This window comes from Hemitrygon akajei, chromosome 17 (genome assembly GCF_048418815.1).
Source record: "Hemitrygon akajei chromosome 17, sHemAka1.3, whole genome shotgun sequence".
Taxonomy (NCBI): domain Eukaryota; kingdom Metazoa; phylum Chordata; class Chondrichthyes; order Myliobatiformes; family Dasyatidae; genus Hemitrygon; species Hemitrygon akajei.
In genome coordinates, this window is record NC_133140.1 from 3,430,455 (window position 1) to 3,444,883 (window position 14,429).

Consider the following 14,429-nt stretch of genomic DNA (forward strand, 5'->3'; position numbering starts at 1 on the left):
TCAGTTGGCAAATGCTATGTTAGGGCCTGGTTCTGTGCTGCATGAACCCATGACACCTATGGAACAGCTATGATGATAAGGTAGGAGTAGCAGAGGGAGTGTACAGGATTTCCAAAAAGTATCTGATAAGGTGGCACGAGAATGACAGATTTAATTGACTTTTGTTACTGGCCCCAGGGAGGTTTGGGGAGCTGATCCCATCGCAGAGAGAATAGGTTATAGAGAATAAGGCGGAAAGGGACTATGCGAATGACTGAGAGGGAGAAATGATGGGACGTCCTCCTTCCTGGTCGATAAGAAATACGACCTAGTAGAACATCCGTGGCACCATGGCACAGTGGTTAGGGCAGAGGGCGGAGAGTGGAGCACTAACAAGTACAGAGAGCCGGAATCAATGGGCCGATTTGCCATTCAACATCATTAATGAATGGTGGGGGGGGGAGGGGGGGCAGTAATCAGTGCTGGGGCTCCAGCACTTCCTAGTCTATGAATGACGGGTGAGGGAACTCAGTGATCGGAAACTGGATGGGCAAACTCGCCCAAAAGTTTGATTCTTTCCTAACGTTCCTCAGCCTGAGGTGTATCTCCGAATTCCAGTCCCATTGCAAGGAATGACATGGAGAGATCTGTCAACGATCACACACACGTCCCCTCCCCTGCACCGATACTCTGAGCTCAGTCTGAGCCCATGCAAATGAGGTGACGCTGATCAAAGCTCACACACAGCACAGCCCACATCACTTTCAATCTTTATTAATACTTAAAAGTACAAACAAAATAAGATCAATTTAACAACTCCATACAACACGCGATAGAGATCCAGTTAACATCGTAGGTTTATAACACTATAACGCACCGGGTCCTAATCTGACCTCTGAATGAAACATGCCGACACGGCTTTAACTCCTCCCTCGGAGTGTCAGACACCCTGAGCCAATAGGCTGGTCCTGGACTAATTTCCAGTTGGCATAATTTACTCATCATTATTTAATTATTTATGGTTTTATATTGCTGTATTTCTACACTATTCTTGGTTGGTGAGACTGTAACGAAAACCCAATTTCCCTCAGGATCAATAAAGTATGCCTGGCTCTCTGTCTGTAAACTGTGAATATGATTCAAACCCAGCTCTCCTTCTTCACTGGGCACCAGCGTCAACTTCCCGAGTCGATGCTGAAGTTTCACCTCCATTCGGGAGCCGGGAAGAATTGAACCCACGTTCAAAACGAGCTCTTGACACCTTGTTGAAGTCTGGAGATTTCACTTAGTCTCTGCCACCCTGGTGTTTCCTGTCCAGGTACTCCACTGACTCTTTAACCCATTCCTCCTCGGCTCTAGCGCAAATCTTCATATTCTTCTTGTTGGTGAATCTGGAGCAGAACAAACAGTGGCGATTACGGGAGAGTCACCAACCATTGTTCTCAAACATTTTGCAGTTGCACGTTGAAACACTTACATGACAGCAGGTGTCGGGCACAAGAGAGCTTCCGTGTAGCTCTTAAGCCTCCTGCGAGGAATGGGCGTGGTCCTAAACCTCTCACAGCATTCTAGCGTTATGATTGAAGCTGAGGGAGAAGGAAAAACAAATAGTTAGATACCGCTAGATAACTCAACCCACCTTAACCCACGTGAACGCACTGCCTCGCGCATGAAGGCCTTTCCAACCCAAGACATTTAACGGTGTAACCCCGTCCTTCATATAAACTACTGTACGCCATTCCTCTACCGATCTTATGACCCTTCCAGTCCCTTTGACTGACTGCCATTCCCGACCCTCTCTCCAAGAGAATCATTCCACTGTGAGCTGTTCAATATCACCACCAACCGATGGGAAGCGGGAGAGCTGCTCCCCGCAGCTGATCACGGTGCATTGTCGGGATTGGGTATGGAATATTGGGAATAAGGAAAATCTCTTACCCGGGGCGGGTGCAGCTTGCTTGAAACAGCAGATCCACAGAGCTGCCAAAATTGCGACCACGCAGAGCGCTGCCTTCATCTTGTCCTATACCAGGATGGAATTGATGACCGTGTGATTCACCACCTCCCATATTCTGCTTTATAAAGGGTGTTGGCAGCACTCATGGTCATCAATTTAGGTCTTGCCTGGAAAGTCCCCCAGACCAGCACTGGCCACTGCTCCGATGTTCCATAAAAAGGGAAGTACAGGAATTCTCCGAATGGCCTTTCGGTAGTTAAGCTGCAAAGGGCGCTCTTTAACTTTCTGGGGCGGACTTTCTTAGTACTAGCGCGTCTGACTTCTGTCAGGCAATCCCACATCCGATTCAGAGGGGAAGAGAAAGTTGAAATACAAGAGCTAGTTTCAAATGCATGCGTTCTCTCCGTGTACTGGGATATGGATGAAAGTGCATGATCAACCGTTTAGAGACAGCACATGGGATGATAATACTGTTGCAATCAAAGAAAGTTGATTGAGTTGCAATCAAGTTGGTTGAGTGAAGTACAGGGCTGGCGATTCAATGTCCCTGAGTATAGAAACTCCAGGCGTGACAGAGCGGACATGGCACTCCTTATGGGGCAGAGAATTACTGCGCTGCTCAGGGTGGATGTCCTGGAGGGATGGGCTGATGAAACTGTCGGGCTCATTCGGTCACTCAACAGGAAACAGATCCTTCAGTCCAGCTCGTCCTTTCCATAGTGACCAGCAACCTGGTCCCATTCGTCGCGATTGGGCTGTATTTTTCATAATGCTTCCGAACCATGTGCTTATCCGAAGTATTTAACAGTCGTTCAGATATCAATGAAACCTTTGGCAGCTGATGGCGGAATTAGAACTCAGATCCTTCTTAAGGATACTCTCACACCTTAAATCTATGCCCTGTCCATCTCAGTTGTTTTACTCGGAGAAATATCTTTTTCCGTTCTGCACGTGATTTATGTGCTCTTTAGCATTTTATACTTCTCTATAAGATCACGCCTCGATCTCCTAAATTCTTAAGAATAATGTCCTTGCCTACCCAACCTTTCCTTGTAATGCAGATGCTCGAATTCTGTTCGCATCTTCCCAGATCTTCCCTGCAATCTGTCCTGTTTAATGGTATCTTTCCTATAACAGGGCTACCAAAACCGGACACAATACTCAAAGCGTGGCCTTATCAATGACTTGTCCAAATGTGCCATACAGTAACTTGTCAGCTCAAATAGTCTAAAAGCATTCATCACCACCCTGTGACACTGCACAGTTACAACTTGGGAATCAAAGAGTGGTTTTCAGTGTACTAGAATAGAGGTTTCTGGCATGACAGGTGGAGGTGCAGCTGAGAAGGGAATGTTTCCCTGCTGATCAAGGGAAGTGTTACAGTTGTGAAAAGGGTGAATATCCTGGAAGGACCAGAGAAGAATAATACAGGGCTAGAATGTAAGATAAGGGAGGGGTGTTTGCATGTATGGAGTTATGAGTTTGGTTATGGAAGATACCACTATCTAGCTATACAGTAATTTTGTTGATTTAAAAATATTGTAAGTTCCTCACATTTTGTGGCAGATGCTCTACTAGGGCATTGTTGGTCAGAGCATAGTTGAAGAGTTGGGTTGTAGTTGAGAACAATATTCTCCAATCACTGCAGTTCTCTGTAATAATCCTGGAAATGGGCTCTGCTTGCAGAACATACAGTAGTGTGAAAGGAGGCAAGTTTTTCCTTGAAAATATTCTGGTGGCTTCTAGCCCAGTGTCTTGCATTTTCTCTCAGCTAGTCTGCATTCTCGTGACAGAATTGTTTAACTGTGGCTATGTGTGATATGGTGCAACTCAAACTACCTGCGTCTCAATATCACCAAGACCAAGGAGATGGTGGTGGACTTTAGGAGATCTAGGCCTCATATGGAGCCAGTGATCATTAATGGAGAATGTGTGGAGCAGGTTAAGACCTACAAGTATCTGGGAGTAGTTAGACGAGAAGCTAGACTGGACTGCCAACACAGATGCCTTGTGCAGGAAGGCACAGAGTCGACTGTACTTCCTTAGAAGGTTGGCGTCATTCAATGTCTGTAGTGAGATGCTGAAGATGTTCTATAGGTCAGTTGTGGAGAGCGCCCTCTTCTTTGTGGTGACGTGTTGGGGAGGCAGCATTAAGAAGAGGGACGCCTCATGTCTTAATAAGCTGGTAAGGAAGGCGGGCTCTGTCGTGGGCAAAGTACTGGAGAGTATAACATCGGTAGCAGAGCGAAGGGCGCTGAGTAGGCTACGGTCAATCATGGAAAACCCTGAACATCCTCTACATAGCACCATCCAGAGACAGAGAAGCAGTTTCAGCGACAGGTTGCTATCGATGCAATGCTCCTCAGACAGGATGAAGAGGTCAATACTCCCCAATGCTATTAGGCTTTACAATTCAACCGCCAGGAGTAAGATATGTTAAAGTGCCGGGGTTGATTGTATTTAATGTATTTAAATAAATTACTTAAGAACTTTTTAAAAGCTATTATTAATGCTTTTTGAGAGGGTGATTTTAGATGCATATCATATTTTTACTGAGTTAAGTATTGTATGTAATTAGTTTTGCTACAACAAGTGTATGGGACATTGGAAAAAATGTTGAATTTCCCCATGGGGATGAATAAAGTATCTATCTATCTATCTATCTATCTATCTATCTATCTATCTATCTATCTATCTATATCATCCCCTCAGAACTAATAAGTAAACTCTAAGAACTGTGCTTCAATGCTGCCTTGTACAATTAGGTCCTGGATTGTAGACCCCAGTCAGTTTGGATTGGCTCCTCCACAATCTCCACCAGCACAGGAGCACTGCAGGGATGTGTACTTAGCCCCCTGCTCTACTCACTTTACACCTATGATTGTATGGCTAAGTACAGCTCTGACACCATATACAAGTTTGCTGATGACAACTCTGCTTTGGGCTGTATCAAAGGTGGTGATGAATCAGCTTTCAGGAAGAAGATTGAAAATTAGGCTGAATGGTATAATAACAACCTCTCACTCAATGTCAATAAGACCAAGGGACCGATTGTAGTCCAGGAGTGCGAAAGCAGAGGTCCATGAGCCAGTACTCATCAGAGGACCAGAGGTGGAGAGGGTCAGTAACTTTCATTTTCTGGGTGTCGCTATCTCAGAACGCCTGTCCTGGACAAATCATTTAAGAATAATAGCAAAGAAAACATGACAGCACCCCTAGTTCCTCAGGGGACTGCAGCAGTTTGGTATGTCATCAAAAACCTTGGCAAACTTCAATAGTCGTGTGGTGGATAGTGAGCTGGTTGGGTGCATTATGGCCTGGTAGTGGCCTTTGGGTGGAAATCCTACAACAGGTAGTAGATTTGGCCCTGCGCATCATGGGTAAAACGCTCCCAAACACTGAACACATCGACATAAAACATTGCTGTAGGAAAGCAGCTTCGGTCATCAAAGATCCGTCACCACCAAGGCCATGCTCTTTTCTGGCTGCTGCCATCAGGTACAAGGAACAAGTGACTCAGGACTCACATCACCAGCTTTAAGAAGAGTTACTACCACTCAACCATGAGGCTCTTAAACTCAAGGGATAACTGTACTCATTTAAGAACTCTAGTATCTTATTTCATGCTTGCTTTTATGGCTATTTATTTATATCTGCTTTTGCACAGTTTGTCTACAGTTTCTGAAAGAAACATAGAAAACCTACAGCACAATACAGGCCCTTCAGCCCTCAAAGCTGTGCTGAACATATCCCTACCTGAGAAATTCCCTAGGGTTGCCTAGCCTACTGATGTTTACAGTTTCTACATCTTGTTTACTGTCACTGTTCTATAGATTTGTTAGTATGCCCACAGAGAAAGAACCTCGCGGTTGTTTGTGCTGACATGTTTGTACAGAATCTGATAATAAATTTTACTTTGAACTTTTACTAAGAAATGTCTTTTTAATCCTGGGTGGGATTATTGTGTTTAATTTATTTATAAAATTATTTTTGTCAATTATTGTCTGAGACTCCTACACTGTAAAAGTACCAGATGGAATGGAGTTTGTCATGTGACGGGGTCTTGAATTGACCCTATGAACTGTGCTCTTAACAAGAAAGAGAGAGAGGGAGGTGTACAACGCAGAGTCCTTGTTATTGAGAGAGAGAGAGAGAGAGAGAGAGAGAGAGAGAGAGAGAGAGAGAGAGAGAGAGAGAGAGAGAGAGAGAGGTGAAGAATGCTCAGGAGATTGATGTTATGGCTTCTTGGCAGTTTGTTTACATTTCTACAAGGACACTGCCTGCTTGTAAGTTCTTACAGAGAGAGGAGGGCGGAGCAGTTTGATGGACAGCTGGTGTTCTGCATGCTGAGATAAATGCCAGGTCAGCTGCTGGACACACAGACACACGGTTTTGGACACTGGATGAGCTTTGTTGTGCCCACAGGAAGGTGGGTTTTTGGAGGAACGATCAGGAGAACCGATCAGTGGCTCTCGCAGTGCAGAAAAGGTGTGATCGGTGGGGAGTTATTTGTGTGTCCAACCCTGGCCAGGGTTGATAATTCCACCACAGAAGAATGGTCACCTTTATTATGGTCACAGTCGGTGACTTTAAAAGGATTTCAGAGGACAACGGGAAGATCGACGGCACCAGCTCACCTGAAGACCTACACACCTCTCTCTCTCTCCAGCTCTACTCGACTAAATACCACAAACTGAACTGAACTTTCTTCATCATCATAAGACTGTATCTATTTACCCCTAGGCTTGAAGAAGCTTGGTTTTCCTATTTCCACACTTATGTATATATATAATCATTGCTAACCTGTTTGATATATCTGCATTTATATTACTGTATGGCATAGTTGCTAATATACACTATTAGTTAATAGCAATACCAGACTCCAAAGTGTTTTCCATTTCTGCTGCTTCTTTAACCCGTCACGGGGTTAAGTGACAGCCAAATGTGTTCAGGAATCTTTCCTTAATCAGTATATAGAAGTGCCGACAAGAGAATGTGCAATACTTGATCTGCTATTAGGGAATGAGACAGAAGTTTGTGCAGGAGACCACTTTGCATCTAGTGATCATAATGCCATTAGTTTCACAGTAAATACAGAAAAGGATAGGTCTGGTCCGTGGGTTGACATTCTATATTGGAGAAAGGCCAATTTTGACGTGTAGGCAATAGACCTCACCAGTTCCCCAACACCACCACACTCCTCAGGTTGGCGGAACTGGTACTCACACTTAATAACTTCTCTTTCGGCTCTTCCCACTTTCTTCAGACCAAGGGTCATAGAGTAGCTATGGGCACTCGCATGGGCCCTAGCTATGCCTGCCTCTTCGTGGGTTATGCGGAACAGTCTATGCTCCAAATCTATAGTGGTACTGCTCCCCAACATTTCCTTCGATACATTGACGACTACATTGGTGCTGCTTCCTGCACCCATGCTGAGCTCGTCAATTTCGTCGACTTGGCCTCTAACTCTCACCCAGCCCTCAAATTCACTTGGTCCATCTCGGACACTTCTCTGCCCTTTCTTGATCTCTCGGTCTCCATCTCTGGAGATAGACTGTCCACTGACATCTTCTATAAACCCACTGACTCCCATAACTACCCTGATTATACCTCTTCCCACCCTGCCAAATGCAAAAATTCTATTCCCTATTCCCAGTTCCTCCGTCTCTGCCGTATCTGCTCCAAGGATGAGGCTTTCCGTTCCAGGACATCCCAAATGTCCTCTTTCTTTAAGAATTGTGGTTTCCTTTCTGCCATCATCAATGATGCCCTCACCCGCATCTCCCCCATTTCCCGCACTTCGGCCCACAGCCCATCCTCCCGTCACCACAACAGGGACCGCGTTCCCCTTGTCCTCACCTATCACCCCACCAGCCTCCAGATCCTGCATATTATCCTCTGTAACTTCCGCCACCTTCAAAAGGACCCCACCTCCAAGGACAACTTTCCCTCCCTACCCCTCTCTGCTTTTTGCAGGGATCGTTCCTTCCGCGACTACCTGCACCACACGTCCCTCCCCATAGACCTCCCACCTGGCACTTATCCCTGCAAGCGTAAGTGCTACACTTGTCCCTACACCTCCTCTCTTACCACCATTCAGGGCCCCAAACAGTCCTTCCAGGTGAGGCAACACTTCACTTGTGAGTCTTTTGGGGTAATCGATTGCATCCGTTGCTCCCGGTGCGGCCTCCTCTACATCGGCAAGACCCGATGCTGATTAGGGGACTGCTTCATCGAGCGCCTACGCTCCGTCCGCCGCAACAGACAGGATCTCCCAGTTGCCACTCATTTCAACGCTCCTTCACATTCCCATTCGGATATGCCCATACCGGGCCTCCTCTACTGCCATGATGAGGCCAAACTGCGGTTAGAGGAACAACATCTCATATACCCTCTGGGTAGTCTCCAGCCCCTTGGTATGAACATCGAATTCTGCAGCTTCCGGTAATTCCCTCCCTCTCCCTTCCCCCATCCCACCTTCACTCTGTCTCCTCTTCTAGCTGCCTATCACCTTTCATGACTCAGCCTTCTCCTACTACACATAGTGCTTTCCCCTTAGATTCCTTCTTCACCTCTCCTGCCTATCCCCTCCCCCACCCCTTGATCTTTCCTCTGATTGGATTTCCACCCTTCCCCCACCTTCTTGATAGGGCCCCTGCCCCCTCTTTCTTCAGCCCTGATGAAGGGTTTCGACCCGAAACGTTGACTGCTTCTTTCAACGGATGCTGCCCGACCTGCTGAGTTCATCCAGCTTTTTTGTACGTCTCAATTTTGAAGGTGTCAGAAAGGAGCTGGATTAGGACAGGCTGTTTTCTGACAAATATGGACTTGGTAAGTCTGAGGCCTTCAAAGGTGAAAATTTGACAGCACAAAGCTTGTACATGCCTGTCAGAATAAAAAGGTAAAGAAAACAGGTTTAGGGAAAAAAGGAGGCGAATAGCAGGTATTGGCAACACAGAACAAATGATGTACTCATGGAGTATAAGAATTTAAGACATGCAAGAAAACACTTAACAAAGAAACCAGGAGGCATGAGGTTGCTCTAGCAGACAAGGTAAAGGAGAATCCTAAGCCATTCTACAGGTTTGTTAAGAGCATAGGGATAGCAAGGGGCAAAATTGGTCCCCGGGACGTATCAGGGCATTGAAGCAGTGACCAAATCACAGTCCAAGTACTGTGTTCACTATGGTATTTACTGAGTAGTAAATCCAGAGGAGCAGCAAAGTCAGCGTCAAAGTTCAGACAGAGATCAAAAATCCCAGAGAAATCCACAAACCAGAATCGGGAGACAGGCAGAATTGATATTCAGATGGACAGAGTTCAGATACAAATGCTGGAAAGGCTCAGGAAAACTCACTGGCACAATCTGGCAACAAACAGGTGAAAACACAGGACTAAACTACACTGAGCAATAAACAGAGAGGCAGATGATAGGTGGAGCACAGTGAGACAGATGTGGCAGCAAAACAGGTAAAAATGAGAAACAGGTAAGAGGCGGAGTACTCAGTAATACAGGGGCCAGAGTAGAGCAGGAGCAGAGACAGGAGCACATGGGGCATGAAAACAAACAAGAGGACATAGCAATACAAAACCTCAGACTGACGAGTAGAGGGAAAACATACAAAAAGACAAAGTTCGACTGGAGGTACTGACAAATGGTAAGATTCTTGGCAGTGTGGAGGATCAGAGGGATTCGGGGGTCTGAGTCCACTGGACACTCAAAGCTGCTGCACAGGTTGACTCTGTGGTTAAGAAGGCATACAGTGCATTGGCCTTCGGCAACCATAGGATTGAGTTCAAGAGCCAAGAAAGAATGTTGTAGCTATATAGGACCCTGGTCAGACCCCACTTGGAATGCAGTGCTCATTTCTGGTCACCTCACTACAGGAAGGATGTGGAAACTATAGAAAGGGTGCAGAAGAGGTTTACAAGGCTGTTGCCTGGATTGGAGAGCATGCCTTATTAGAACATCTTGAGTGAACTTGGCCTGTTCTCCTTTGAGTGACGGAGGATGAGAGGTGACCTGATAGGGGTGTATAAGATGATGAGAGGCATTGGTCATGTGGATAGTCATACGCATGGAGCTTAGAAAAATAGAGGGCTAAGGATAACCCTAGGTAATTTCTAAAGTATGTACATGTTCGGCACAGCATTGTGGGCTGAAGGGCCCGTATTGTGCTGTAGGGTTTTCTAAACTTATGCAATTTTTTGAAGAAGTTCCCAGGAAGCTTGATGAAGGCAAGGTCATAGATGTTGTCTGCATGAACTTTAGCAAGGCATTTGACAAGATTCCACATGGCAGGTTTGTCAAGAAGGTTTGGTTGCTTGGCATTCAAGATGAGAAAGTAAATCGGATTAGACATTGGCTTTGTGGGAGAAGCCAGAAATCTGTAGTAGTTATTCCTCTCTCTGACTGGAGGCCTATGACTAGTGTAGCGTTGCAGGGACTGGTGCAATGATTTGGATGATAATGTTGTTAATTGGATGAGCAAATTTGCGGATGACACTAAGAGTACCAAACAGACATGAAGACTATCAGAGCTTGCGTTGGGATCTGTTTTATCTGGAAAAATGTGCTGAAAAAGGCAGATGGAATTTAATGCAGACGAGTGTCCGGTGTTGCACCAACCTGGGTAGGTCTTACACAGTGAATGATAGGGCACTGAAGAGTGTGGCAGATCAAAGGGATCTGGGAATATAGGTCCATCATTCATTGAAAGTGGTGTCACAGTTAGATAGGGTTGTAAAGAAAACTTTGAACACATTGACCTTCATAAATCAAAGTATCTGAAGCTGAAGCTTTCTGTATCTGTATCTGTATCTGTAGTACAGGAAGTGCATAGAGATCCAAGTGACATTGTGTTACGATAACTCCTTTCCCTCAATAACATCAAAACAAAAGAGTTGGTCAGTGACCTGAGGAATGTGGGGTGCAGGGTGGAGGTGGTAATGCACCAGCTCCTGTCTACATCAATGGTATTATGGTTGAGAGGGTTGAGAGCATGACATTCTTAGAAGCGAAAGTCAACATCAGGTTGGCCTGGTCCAACCACATAGACGTCACAGTGAGGAAAGCTCACGACTTCCTTGGAAAGCCAAAGAAATTGGATATTTCCTGTTAATTCTTCCAAACTTCTATCAATGTACCACAGGGATGCATCATGGCCGGATCGGGCCCCTGTCCTGCCCATGACTCCAAGAAACTTCAGAGAGTTGTGAACACAGATCAGCAGATTACAGAAATATGCCTCCCCTCCATGGACTCCATTGGTACCTCTCACTGTCTTATTGAAGCAGGAAGACCCTTCCCACAGGGATATACTCTCTCCTTCCTCTCTCAGCAGACAGAAGTAAAAAAAAAAGAACACGTGTCTCCTGACTGAAAGGTAGATTCTATCCCAAGTTATAAGACTATTAAAGAATCCATAGTGTGATAAAAGAGAATCTTGACCTCGTGATCTATTATCTACCTACACTGCTCTTTCTCTCTAACTGTTACACTTTATTCTGCATTCCACTAATGTTTTACCTTGTATTATCTCGATGTCTAATCGGTTTATCTATATCAGCATTATGCAAGTCAGACCTTTCACTATAGCTCGGGACACGCGAACCAATTCCAATTCCAATATCAATATAACCAACACCCATGGATAAGAGATCACAGCAATGTAGAGTTTCAGGTTCAGTCTGAGGAGAATGAACTCGGGGCTGAAACCAGTGTCCGGAACTGAGGGAAGAGAGTTCCAATGGTTTAAAGCGAGAGGTCCATAAATGCATTAGGAAAATTATTCAAGTATAATTTCAGCAATGGTGGTGATTTAAGGAATACCTCTGCATCATTTATGATCTTTTATGGGTCAATGGCATACAGATGGAGGATGAAGTAGTTAGATCTAAAACTTCTGTATTATGCTTGAGCAAGGAAGACTACAACAGGACAAGGGAGAAGTTGGCTGATGTGGATTGGGACCACAGGCTATTTGGTAGGACAGTTGATGAACAGTGTAATACTTTCAAAGAGATTTTCACAGTGCTCAACAAAAGTATATTCCGGTCAAAGGTAAGGACAGTAAGTGTGGGGAGAGCCAGCCTTGAATAACCAAGGAAATAAAAGATAGTATCAAATTAAAAGCTCGTGTGTACAAAGCCGCAAAGTATAGTGGGAGACTAGAGAATTGGGAATACTTCAAAAAGCATCAAGGAACAACTAAAGACGAAATAAGGAAAGGGAAGATAGATTATGAAAGTAAATTAGCACAGAATATAAAAACAGATAGCATAAGTTTTTATAAATATATAAAGCTGAAGAGGGGGCGCTGAAGTCAACGTAGGTCCCTTGGAAGACGAGAAGGGGAAATTGATATTGGGTGATAAGGAAATGGCTGAGGCTTTGAACGACTATTTTGTGTCAGTCTTCACGGTGGAGGACACGTCTAATATGCCAAAGAAGGATGTTATGGATGAAATGGGAGGTGAGGAACTGGATAAAATCACTGTCACTAAAGAGATAGTGATGAGCAAACTAGAGGGCCTGTAGGTAGAGGAGTCCCCTGGTCCTGATGGGATGCATCCCAGGGTGCTAAGGGAATTGGCAAAGGTTATAGTAGACACGTTGGTAATCATTTAGCAAAATTCTCCAGACTCTGGGCAGGTCCCAGCAGATTGAAAGACAGCAAATGTCACGTCACTTTTTAAAAATGGATGTAGGCAAAAGACAGGCAACTGTAGGCCAGTTAGCTTAACATCTGTAGTCAGGAAAATGCTTGAAGCTGTCATTAAGGAAGAAATAGCGAAACATTTAGAAAGGAGTGGTTCCATTAGACAGACGCAGCATGGATTCAGAAAGGGCAGGTCCGGTTTGACACACTTACTGGAGTTCTTTGAGCACATAATGAGTGCAGTGGATAGAATGGAACAGGTGGATGTCATATACATGGATTTCCAGAAGGCGTTTGATAAAGTGCTGAACAAGAGACTTATAAATAAGACACGGATGCATGGAGTCGGAGGAAGTGTATTGGCATGGATAGTGGATTGGTTAACCGGTAGAAGGCAGAGAGTTGGTATAATTGGGTGTTTCTCCAGTTGGCAGTCAGTGGTGAGTGGGGTGCCGCAGGGGCCAGTGTTGGGCCTGGAGTTGTTTACCAATTACATTGATAATTTAGAAGAGGGGACTGAGTGTAGCGTAGCAAAATTTGCTGATGTGATTTGCCAAGGAGATTATATATATAGAATGTAGGACAAGAGAATAGTATTTACATTTGTCAAATCATTAGAAAGAGGAGACATAGGGTCAGAAGGTGTTGAATCATTGTTGATAGAACTAAGGAAATGCATTGAATTAAAAGGTCTTTGTAGGAGTTGTATTCAGATCCCCAAACAATGGCAAAGATGTGGTCTACAAATTTCAACGGGAGGCAGAAAATACATACCAAAGGAGCAATATTACAATAGTCATCAGGGATTTCAATACACAGGTAGATTGTAAAAATGAGGTTGGTGCAGGGTTCTGGATGGGGGGTGGAATTTCTAGGGTGGCTATGAAATGGCTTTTTAGAGCAGCTCGTGTTTGAGCCCACCAGGGGATCAGCCATTCTGGATTGGGTGTTCTGCAATGAACTGGAATTGATTAGAGAGCTGAAGGTAAAAGTACGCTTAGGGGTAAGTGATCACAATATGACCATTACACCCGAAATTTGAGATGAAGCTAAAGTCAGATGTTTCTTATTACAGTGGAGTAAAGTACAGAGGCTTGAGAGGGGAGTTGGTCCAAATTGATCACAAAAGATCACTGGCAGGGATGATGGCAAAGGAGCATTGGATGGAATTTAGAAGCCCCGTCATTTATACATCCCAAAGAGGAAAAAGCATTCTAAAGGAAAGATGACACAACAGTAGTTAACAAGAGAAGTCAAAATCAACATAAAGTCCAAAGAGAAGGCATGCAATAGAGCAAAAATTAGTGGGATGTAGGAATATTGGGAAGCTTTTAAAAACCAACAGAAGGTGACTAAAAATTCGTAAAGAAGCTAAAGATGAAATACAAAATTAAGCTAGCCAATAACATTACAGAGGATACCAAGTTTCCTCAGATACAGAAAATGTAAAAGTGAGGTGAGAGAGGATAATTGGACAGCTGGAAAACAATGCTGGAGAGGTAGTAATGAAGAAAAAGGAAATGGTGATGAAATTAATAAGTATTTTGCATCAGTCTTCACTGTGGAAGACACTAGCAGTATGGTGGAAGTTCCAGGTGTCAGGGGCATAAAGTACATGAAGTTACCAGAACTAGAGAGAAGGTTCTTGGGAAACTGAAATGTCTGAAGATAGATCAGTCAATTGGAACAGATACTGTACTCTCCAGGGTTCTGACAGAGGTGGGTGTAGAGATCATGGAGACATTAATAATGATCTGACAAGAATCACTAGATTCTGGAATTGTTACAGAAGACTGGAAAATATCATTCTACTCTTCAAGAACAGAGAGAGG

The 14,429-nt window shown here is 44.5% G+C and overlaps 1 protein-coding gene across 1 annotated transcript; it reads right to left on the minus strand.

Moving 5' to 3' along the window:
* Positions 1-801: 801 nt before the first annotated feature.
* Positions 802-2,269, minus strand: LOC140740928 (eotaxin-like). The gene is made up of 3 exons (XM_073070567.1): positions 1,918-2,269; positions 1,457-1,565; positions 802-1,370 (listed from the first exon to the last, which is right to left on the minus strand). Exons 1-3 carry the CDS (start codon positions 1,994-1,996, stop codon positions 1,265-1,267), a joined length of 294 nt encoding a protein of 97 aa, XP_072926668.1. The 5' UTR covers positions 1,997-2,269; the 3' UTR covers positions 802-1,264.
* Positions 2,270-14,429: the final 12,160 nt, after the last annotated feature.